The sequence below is a fragment of the Triticum dicoccoides genome, chromosome 3B (assembly GCF_002162155.2).
Source record: "Triticum dicoccoides isolate Atlit2015 ecotype Zavitan chromosome 3B, WEW_v2.0, whole genome shotgun sequence".
Lineage (NCBI taxonomy): Eukaryota > Viridiplantae > Streptophyta > Magnoliopsida > Poales > Poaceae > Triticum > Triticum dicoccoides.
The window spans coordinates 479,333,360-479,343,872 of record NC_041385.1 but is presented as its reverse complement, the minus strand read 5'-3'; the positions used below and the strand labels follow the sequence as shown (position 1 = coordinate 479,343,872).

Here is a 10,513-nt window from a genome sequence, read left to right as displayed (position 1 = left end):
TAACAGAGATTAAACCATAACTTAAATCAACAACGGTTTCCCCACCGACTTGAGATGCCCAACAGGCAACAGCAACACGCAAAAAAAACACGAACATGCTCTCAGCACCGGCATCAGAACAAGCAAAAACGAGGTACTAGTAAATATAGGAGGCAAGAAGCAAAAACGAGGTAGTAAATATACGAGGCAACAAGCAAAAACGAGGCCATAGCACCCAGAGCAGCAGCACGGGCGTGTCATGCGCCGTCCACTCAACAGGAAGTAGCATTGGTAGCATCAATTACCAGAACAAGACCAGATCGCATTGCACAGCGAACTACCTGATCAAATGATCTTTAATTTCATTCCCCAGATTAAGATCCACTAAGTACAGGATATACTACTACATGAAGGCACTGGAGCAAATAAACTCAACAAGAAGTAGCATTGGTAGCATCAAGAACCGGAACAAGACCAGATTGCATTCTTTCATTTCATTGCCCAGATTAAGATCCACAACTAGAACGGGTCTTACAGTGCAAAATCACCCAAGCAAATGATCTTCCTACAAAGCAAGGGAAAAAAACTCTTGGCTGCTAAGACCTTGCGACTATCGGTGAATGAAGCTTCAGCTTTATGGAAGACGATCACAAGCTCAAGCTCATCTTCGGGATTTGCCCCTACCACAGGCTCCACCTTGGCCTGTCAAACAAACACATGCCACATCACAAATTAGCCAAGTTTCATAAATCACATGTAGCACCAGCAAATATCTGGAATCTGTTAGAGCAAGATTATAACATACTGAAACGATCACAAACTTAATAAGCAAAAAGGCCAAATTTCAGATAATCTGTAACAGAAAATAAACTAACCTCTACTGTAATGCTTTCTCAATCTTGAATTTTGCGTGCAGCAATGCCCGTATCAATTTGCACATAAAATCTCTAAAAGCAATTGGTATTATACAGTACCTAACATCCCAGGGGACCTGCTCAACCAGTAAAACCATTAAAAGGCCTCTAAAGTTATTTATTCAGGTACAAGAAAAAAGAGTAAAGATGAAATACTCATGATGTAACTATGCTCGTCATAATTCCTCACAAACTTGAAACAACCGAATGAGTTTGCTGTGTAGGTATCAAATCCATGCTTGTTTACTTGAAAAGCAACGATCGGCTCAAAGATGTACATTGTCTTAGCCGCAGGCCAATTCTCAGGCTTAACCGTATTCACCGCATTCTGAAAACGGGTCTTGCTCGCGGAATCAAGGTCAAAGTAGAACTTTACAAGATTATTGCACACATCAGCTGCAAACAATAACATGTATCTTAGCAAAGGTAAATAGATATGCCACAAGATATAAAATGAAGAAGTTGATTCATATAAATGCGAAGTTAGCGTACCTTGTCTTTCTGGTGATTTGAACGCAAACGGATTGCTCTTGAATGGCAAGAGGAGAGGATCATAAATATCCTCCGCCTTCCGTAGAAAAGCCAAATAATCTTTCACATGGGGAAGTGTTTTTCCTACATTGACGAATAAGACTTCCAAGGTATATGCCAATACCAAGGTATCTGCTAGTATATGCCAAGGTTTGGCATCTACTATTGTAGGTTGTAACGTACAATAGCATCTCCCTTGTATTACTACTATGTCACGCCTACAGACTATTCCCCCATCCCATGATTGCTCAGCCATCTGAGCATTTGTCCAGATCTTGATCAGGCTATTTGCAAAAATAAACCCTTCACTATTGAGGCCATCTATTAGCTTATTCTGACCAATAATATCTGGATCCGGAATTTCTACTTTAATCCAAAAACTCGGAGAACTCTTTAGATAGTCTGTTAAGGCCTGGATACTTATCAGATTGCGAGGAGGGTCTGGTGTCGTGGACTGTGGGTCGCAGTTCCGCCTTCTTTTTGCTCGTGAACTACAAATGCACAAAAATATGGTTAGCAAATCAGGTTAAAAAAGGATTTGACAACAGAAGATAAAGGAACTGTTTACAAAATACACTTACGTATCCCCTCCTCCTAGAAGTCTCACGTTCATTCGCACTGTTGAATAATCTGGGAAGGCATAACTCTTCAGACAGACTTCATTTTGCAGGATTTGACTTCCCACATACAAAGAAAACTGGTGTATAGATTTCTGCAATTTGTCTTCAATTTTCTTCCTTAAAATACAGCATTTCTCATTCTGGTTTATTTGTACTGCAAACCTTTCAAATGGGGATGCGATACTGAAAGTTATAGTATCCTACAATAATTTAAAACTGTAATCAGTTATCATAGTTAATACATATCAAACAATAGTAGTGCAGTGCGCGACAGTAACAAAAAATATACGCACCTTTGAAGGGTGCACTTGGGCAACAGCTGCCTGCCCGCTGCTCCCAGGGGTCAACGCACCATCAGAGTTGTCCCCTTCCGCATTACAACAATCACAGAATGTGGCCAGATGGGCACAGTACGCTGGCGGTACTGCATAACAATTTCAACTAAGTTAGCTCCTTTTGGAAGTAAATGACACAGGGTGTAAGCAAAACAGCAAGTTATTCAAGCATATACCAAGTCTTAAACAAGCAAGGGGTTTAAATGATGTGTTGTTCAATATGATGGAAACAAAGATGACATCAGCAAGTTAGCTTCTTCTGGAAATAAATGCCACAGGATGTGAAAATAGAATAACGGTAAGATATGAAAACTACTCAGTGTTCTTCATAAATAAAGTTGCATAGGAAAGAAAACTACTCAGTGTATTCATCAATAAACTAATGGAGGAATGGAAACTGCTCACAGTGCCAGAGGAATGAAAACTACTCAGTGTACTATTCATTCATGAACTAAGGCTCGTTTCCAGCAAGTGCATGCTAATTTTAGAGTTTTAGACCAAAGGCCCTCAGCGCAGATTCAGCAAAGAGTTCAAGGACCAGTGTGGTTGGATTGCTAACTTGTATCAGAACAGGCACACACAGGTAGGTACAAGGTAACACTAATGCCGAATTACTACAAGTATGCAGCTGCTAGGACTATCAGGATAAGTAAAAAATACTAATCCAAGGTCAGTCATGCAAGCTTCTTCTGGGAGAAAATAGAAAGCAGCTCAGGATGTGATGCAAGTCACTGAAGTAAACTAACATGGAAATGAAAACTAATCAGTTTATTCATCAATAAACTGAGCCCTTTTGTCAGGAATGAAAACTAATCAGCTGATTTAGAGTTTTAGACCAAAGACTCTTTGTCAGGAGGATCAAACTCTACTTAGATAAAAAAAGGAACAAATGAAATGGAAGCAAATTCAGGCAGAAAAGTAAGTCAAACTAACCAATACATTTATCAAAAACATATACTAACCTGATTTGGCCTTTGTTAACTTGTTATCAAATGTTTCACTGATCTCAGGAGACACGCTGGGATGCTGCCTTTCTTGGGAATTATCAATAACAATAGAAGGAAGATAATCCTCATCCAAAGACGTACATGCCTTGCAACGAATATTTATGAAGTCATCAAAATTGACAAAACTCAATAACCAAAAACAGAGAGCAAAGAAAAATCTACAACTAAATGATGCTACAGCCTTACTTCTCGGATCGCGCCATATGCGCTGACAAGTTTAAGAGTCGGATACCCTTCATCTTCTCCATCATTATGGTAGATTATCTTATTAGGCCTCCGGCCTGTCTTCCTGCGGAAGGCAATAAGTAATTCCCTGTAGAGAAAATTATATCAGGTTTTTTGGTCTATATGACAAGTGATACTAATCGTTTTGTTCACAGGGAAATGCACCTAATCATGCCAGCATTGGTGGTGCGTACACGAAGTACACCACCTGGCTGTAAATTAAGAGGGAATTTGACATTTTCCTTGATCTTTGAGAGCTGGTGCACCTCCACAGGGCCCTCTAGCGCAATCGCCGCCTGCCCGCTGCTCCCGGGGGTCGACCCGCCGTCCGAGCTGTTCCCTTCCACGTAGTAGCGCGCACGGAATGCCGCAAGATGGGCATAGTACGCCGGTTGGACTGCATAGCAAGTTCAGCCAAGTTAGCTTCTTCTGGAAGTAATTGCCACAGGTTGTAAAAACAGAACAACAGCTAGGTTCAAGTATACCAAAGTCTTAAAACAGCAAAATGGGGAAAGATGCTGTGTTGTTCATTTCAATGTAAACATAGATGCCATAGAACATACTAATGGGAACTACTCAGTGTATTGCTCATCAACAGAACTACTCAGTGAATTCATCAATGAACTAACTGAGGAATGGAAACTACTCACAGTGTACTATTCATTCATAAACTAAGGCTCGTTTTCAGCAAGTGAATCCTAATTTAGAGTTTTAGACCAAAGGCCTTCAGCAGAGATTCATCAAGACGTTCAAAGAAGAATGCTCCTAGGCTACTAGTACTAATGCCCACAGAAGAATGCTCTATGTGGAGACAGAAAGTACAGACAGAAGTTGAAGCAAATTAAGGCGGAAAACTGAGAAAAGGAAACTCACCAACAGAGACAGCACGAGTGCAATGAGCATAGCTGCATATGGATCAGAATTAAACCATCATTAGAGTCATAACACAACAGAGAGAGAGAGAGAGAGAGGGAGGGAGGGAGGGAGGGAGGGAGGGAGGGGAGGGGAGGGGAGGGGAGAGAGAGAGAGAGAGAGGATTACGTGTAGCAGAGATTGTTGGTCAGTGACTGAAGCGCATCGGCTGTGAAGTGATTCTCATCATAAAGAACATGGTAATGTGATGACCTGCTAGTTCCCTGATGAGGAGCATTTTGCAAACACACTCAGTATTCAAGCACTTAAGATCAAGGGCATAAAAAACAAAAAGTACATGTGGACAAAGTGGCTACCTGAATGCCAGCATGGCTGCACAAGTAGAAATCAAACACTTTTGGGTGGCAAATCATGAGGTCCACCACAGTTCCTGCAGGACAACAGAGACAGAAATGCACCCAATCACAGCCAGCAATGCTTCAACAAGTACATAGCAGATAGTTGCTATCAGTGACATTGAAATACTGGTGTATTTGCTAACCTGGAAGTATGTTCCCACTCTTGTCAGTCATATCACACCTCCCATGGACCTCAGGGAACAGCCTCGTGTGATGCCTTTTCTGGACAACCACAAAGGTGACTGGGGGCATATACCCTTCCTCCAAAGAGGCGCAGGCCTTGCAACAGCAAATTTGAAAACCATCAGAATGGCAACAGCCAGGGATAACATCAGAGGAGGTAGAACAGATAACAGAAATTTGCATCGAACTTACCTTCCTGATTGCGTCCATTTCATGAAGCAGAACATGGCTGAATTGGCCTTCACTTACACCATCCCTATATATAAGAATGATCAGCCAGTCAGTCAAGTCGGTCAGCCCAATTGACTGTTAAAGATGAAAAGACTGTCATGAACCTGTACACGTACCTGTAGAAGAGAATCCTTTCAGGCCTCCGGCCTGTCTTCTTGCGGAAGGCAATAAGTAACTCCCTGTAGAGAAAACTATGTCAGGTTACCAGTTGGTCCATATGGCAATGGATAGTGATTGTCTCTGCCTAATCACAAAACTCACCTGATCATGCCGCCATTGACATTACCCCTCTGTGGATCTTTGATGACACTGAAGAGGTCTTCGATTATCTCCTGCCTGTGTAGTTGAGCAGAGACAAGACCTCTGTACTTGGTGATCTCTGGCCAGTCCATTGATGCCACCACCTACATCAATCCAATAAAAGAAACAGCTAAATATATTTGAACCCAACAAGTATGTGCATGCATGATGATAATTCTATTTAAAAGATCAAATCAGACAGAAGCAAATGACGAATTGACAACTGTTAGCTATGGTAAAAACTAACCGCAGCAATAGATGATGCAGAGTCCTCTCCAGGTGGGGGTGTAACATCAGCACCAAAGATGATTGTTGGAACATCGGACACAAACGGTATGCCATTTCGCGCAAAAGCTCTCTCCATAACTGTGTTGCGTCCTCCAACCTAGTTAAGACACAGAAATTATCACATTTAATAGAAACCGGAGTACACAAAGAATCAAACACATTCCATGGAAACTGAATGTAAAACATGGACCAGCTGGTTATGTTACCTTCACATTGATTTTGAGTGCAACATTCTCCATATATTGCTTGTTCGGTCTGGCAGCATGCCTTGGCAGGCAACACTGAGACACGATCCCAAGGTCATTCTCGCAAACCTTCTTGATTTTCCCTGCAAAATTAAACGTGGCACACACACATAAATCTACAGAAACCCAAAAGAAGGTGGCAGGGGATTGACCAGAGGAGCCATATGCATACCATAAGAACCACTGACTTCAGGTAGGATTACGATTAACAGTTGTAGCTGTCCCTGGTTGCCAAGTATTTCCGTAGTTCTCCTGTACACATCACTCAAAGCATTCTCAATGTGGTTGGGGCTATCTGATCGGTTGTCTACAAGTGGCCTTGGATTGACAGACTACAGGGTTGGAAAACAGAGGTCAGTCAACTGTAACATGCCCACATAAAACATAAATGCCTAAGAAACAGGAAAGCAACACAAGCCTTACCATTCCAGTCATATTGCACATCTGAATCAGATCACAACAGAACCTGTGTACCTCCTCAGGACGCATGCGTGAAAAACTCACACAGGCCCAGTTGCCTATGATTCCTCCATTGATCATTTTCTGCAGAAAAAAACACTCAAATGAGACCTAGCATTTGTACCATCATCGATATACTACATATCAAAATAATGAGCCAAGTCACAAACAAGCTCAACAGTATTTTCAATTTAAGTTAACTAGTGTGAAAACTACACATAATGAACAAAGTGAAAACAAGCAAACTAATTTGAGTTGCACAAACAAAGAAGAAACTCAACAAGTTTTTCCTGTATTTAGTTCCAAGCAAAAGTAATGCTTAGTAAAAGTGTGAGTGAAACGATGAAAAGGGAAATACCTTGTTAATCATGTTCCACTGTCCAACACTTGGCGCACAAGTTTTCTCCTTTCCAGAATCATGATATCTCAACTGAAACATATAAAAAGGAAGTGATTATTGCAAATCCTCCCAGTTTAGCAGTACAGAGAGAGAAAAAAAATGCACTGATCATACTTACCATGGGGGGAGGCAGCACACAGGCTGGAACAGAGACCAGGTCACTGCAGACGTTGATTCCAAACTCCTGTGCAAACCTGTCCTTAGCATACTTGTTGTGCAGAACCATCTACAATTTGGAAAAAAATGTTATGAGAAGGAGTTCACATTACAGCCAAACATGACATATATGCCTTGGAAAGAACATTCCTAACTACAAGAGTTACAACAGATTGGGATGATCTACCAGATGTGAAGATATGGGCAGGTATTTACAGAATCCATCCAGTTGACAACAGGTACATACCTCACGAATGCTTTCCTCCCTCTGCTGCGGACGATGACAGGTAGCTCTAAGTATGTTGGTGACCTGCTTGTCATTCAGTTTCTTAGAGTACCTTTGCCCTTCAACAATCTTGCACGCCTACAATCAGTTTGTGGAGAACGATGAACAAACGATGTCTGATTCAAATATGAGGAAGCAGGGATGGATACAGTACCTCCATAGGCAGATATACAGGACGAGCATCACTTCCAGACTGCAGACAGGGCCAAGCAGTGTACTTCAGACTGTAGTTGTATCTTTGCATGAAGTACTGAACAACTGACATTCTTGTTCCTCTCTCATCAACAGGAAATCTAACAACAAACAAATAACAGGATCAAAATGATATTAGAAAGAGAATAATAATCATGAATTGATGCTAAAAGGACACTGTGGTATAAACATTCATAATAAAAATTGCAAACAGGTATCAACTTAGCACTGATAGATCTTTGCTATGTTGCAGAAATCAAATGCATAGGACCCAGGCAGAATGTCGTCAACAATTATTCCCCTATCCAATTCCTCACAGACCAGAAGCAACAAGCCTAAAATCTATAGCCACTTCTTTTCAATATTCTATTAACACTGATTTGATCTTCCAGAACATAGAAACTAAAGACAAAATGGAAAATATATTTCCATGTGAGGAAAGATCGTTACATGAGCTGGCTCGTGGGGACAGGAGTAATCCCTGTTATCTTGTATCTTCTGATTTTGTCTTCTTGGTGGTTTGTCTCAACACGCACCCCACGGAGTGCTTTCTTTATCTGCATATAGTCGGTACGAAAGAGATTAGTCAAGTATTTACACCCAATAACAGGTTGCAGTGTGCATAACATGTTCTTTGAAACTAGCTGAGCATCTACTCCCTCCATACGAAAATATAAGACGTTTTTGCACTTCATTTTGAAGTTCAAAAACATCTTATATTTTGATACAGAGGTAGTATATCAGAATAGTACCTTGACACGGTCCATGTCTGTCAGAGGTCGTGAGGCATCACGTAAGTTGAGGAACTCCAGCACGAACTGGACCACTGTCACAGGCTTGAAGAAGGATGTTGCGGATATATCTGAGTAATGAAGTGCAGATCATGAGATAAATAAGGCAATTTTGTAAGTGATAACAGTAACATACAGGGGAGGTGAATACCTATGTTGAGAGACAGCCCCATCTGTGTCGGGCATAAGCCCTGGTAATAACCTCTCCAGCACTCTAATCCTTCACCAATGTCTCCCCTGTGACCAAAAGTGGTGGAGAAGAAGGATCTGGACACTGTGACATAGCTGCAAAGAAAAGGCATTGCCAACAGTATTGTTAGGGCTCCAGAAAACTAGCTGGTATGATCAAGAAAAACTGATAGCAAGAAACTGCTGGAATGTGAATGTCGTACTTCCAGGATGGTGACTCCCTGAGGACAGCATCAAGCATTTGGATGGTTTCTTGAGGCATATCCATCTGTCGTCCTTTGAGAAACTGCTGAAGGTAGTACAGGTCTGTCCTCCCAGCAATTCTAATGGTGATCTTGTACTCCCTTTCAGCCCTGCAAATGAAGAGGGGGCAAGTTAGTAGCTAGCTACAAATACAATGGATAAGCAAGTTGATTGCATTAAGGGAAGGGAAGTGATCCTAAGTGCAGAATCCAATCTGACCTTTCTTTGTCCTTCTTTTCCGGATCAACCAGTGTAACAGAAAACTCCTCTGATTCAAATGGGAGTGAGCCTGCAGTGTAAAGACTCTTTCTTCCATCATAGGCAGGCAATTTGCCGCCAAGGGATGTCTTCCCGTGCAACTTGATTAGCTCACTGAGTACCTCCCTGTTCACAGCTCCTGATTTTGACTGTGGATTAATGGAAACCTACAGAGGAAGTGAGGATAAATGACCATTAGTTGCAAGCAACACATTTCGACATCATTATGTACGCAAAAACAAGGCACACTCTGTTCTTCATTCAGTACACAGGAGAGAAACAATTAACCCTCTGTTTTGCCCAATTATTCTAAACAAATCAAATATTTTAATTTCAGTACTTATGCTATATTTCATTCAAAAGAGTCGAAGCGTGCAAGTTCATTCTGTATGGGAAGACTACTTGACTCAAAAGGAATCAAGGATAAATGACCATTAGTGCCAAGCAACAAATTTCAACAATATTATCTATGCAAAAACAAGGCACACTCTGTTCTACATTCAGTACACAGAAGAGAAACAATTAGCCCTCTGTTTTGTCTAATCATTCTAAACAAATCAAATCAATTATTTTAATTCCCAGCACTTATGCTATTTTTCATTCAAAAGAGTCGAAGCGTGCAGTTTGAAGCAACACACAACAGATTCCAGTGAATCTGTAAGGGAAGACTACCTGACCCCTAGAAATTATTATACTAAACCAAAATTAGATCGTAAACGAAATGATAGCTACTGGGATCGCAGAAATGGAAATCTAGCAATCAAAGGGCAACTGGGATCGCGCAGGGAAGACTACCTGACACCTAGAAACCACTAAACCAAAACCAAAATTACAGAGTAAACGAAATTAATAGCTACTGAGATCGCGGGAATGGGAAACTAGCAATCAAACGGCAACACATACCCTGTGATGGCCACCATTTGGACTTAGACTCCAAAAAGAAGCTCCGCTTGAAACGGAGATGTTCAATCAGATTTAGAAACTATACTCCAGTGGGGAGGAACACCCAAAACTCAAGTAGTGGGGCGCAGTGAAGGATCCTTTTGGCACAGACACACTAGGGTTTCCTAACTGAGGGCTCCGGCTGAGCAGGCCCGGCGGGCGACGCCGGAGGCGGAGAAGGGGTGGCGGCGTTGGGCGGGGAGGGATTGAGTGGGAGGTTGTGACGGCATGGAGGGGGGAGGGGTGGTGGGTGGGGACGAAGGGCACCAATCTCATTGCGATCATGCGGGCCCTATATGTACTTGTATGCAGTAAAAAAAGGACCTATGCATTGTGCTACTACGTAGGAGTAGTAAAAAACAAAACCTATGTACTGTAACTAGGTACTCATACGTAGGTTTTGTCATACTGTCAAAACCTAAGCAGGAGTACTACTGCTTCACTACATAAAAATTACTACCACACGTT

At 41.7% G+C, this 10,513-nt stretch overlaps 1 protein-coding gene across 5 annotated transcripts; it reads right to left on the bottom strand.

The window, feature by feature from the left end:
* Nucleotides 1–434: 434 nt before the first annotated feature.
* LOC119276639 (protein argonaute MEL1-like) lies at nt 435–10,280 on the bottom strand. Of its 5 annotated transcripts, none has more exons than XR_005136693.1 (30): nt 10,007–10,280; nt 9,065–9,270; nt 8,806–8,955; nt 8,565–8,698; nt 8,375–8,484; nt 8,073–8,179; nt 7,585–7,723; nt 7,392–7,508; nt 7,107–7,214; nt 6,947–7,018; nt 6,553–6,672; nt 6,302–6,461; nt 6,091–6,212; nt 5,844–5,981; nt 5,558–5,700; nt 5,413–5,475; nt 5,258–5,321; nt 5,026–5,161; nt 4,841–4,914; nt 4,653–4,747; nt 4,485–4,516; nt 3,777–4,008; nt 3,573–3,699; nt 3,342–3,471; nt 2,338–2,468; nt 2,006–2,244; nt 1,386–1,915; nt 1,050–1,289; nt 855–970; nt 435–681 (listed from the first exon to the last, which is right to left on the bottom strand). XR_005136693.1 is itself a non-coding variant. In XM_037557761.1 (30 exons), exons 3-29 carry the CDS (start codon nt 8,868–8,870, stop codon nt 857–859), a joined length of 3,738 nt encoding a protein of 1,245 aa, XP_037413658.1. In that variant the 5' UTR covers nt 8,871–8,955; nt 9,065–9,270; nt 10,007–10,280; the 3' UTR covers nt 435–681; nt 855–856. The 5 variants fall into 5 exon arrangements, 3 of the variants coding, with proteins under 3 accessions (XP_037413658.1, XP_037413660.1, XP_037413661.1); XR_005136694.1 differs by having other exon boundaries at nt 1,172–1,289; XM_037557761.1 differs by having other exon boundaries at nt 1,054–1,289.
* Between the last annotated feature and the right edge of the window lie 233 nt (nt 10,281–10,513).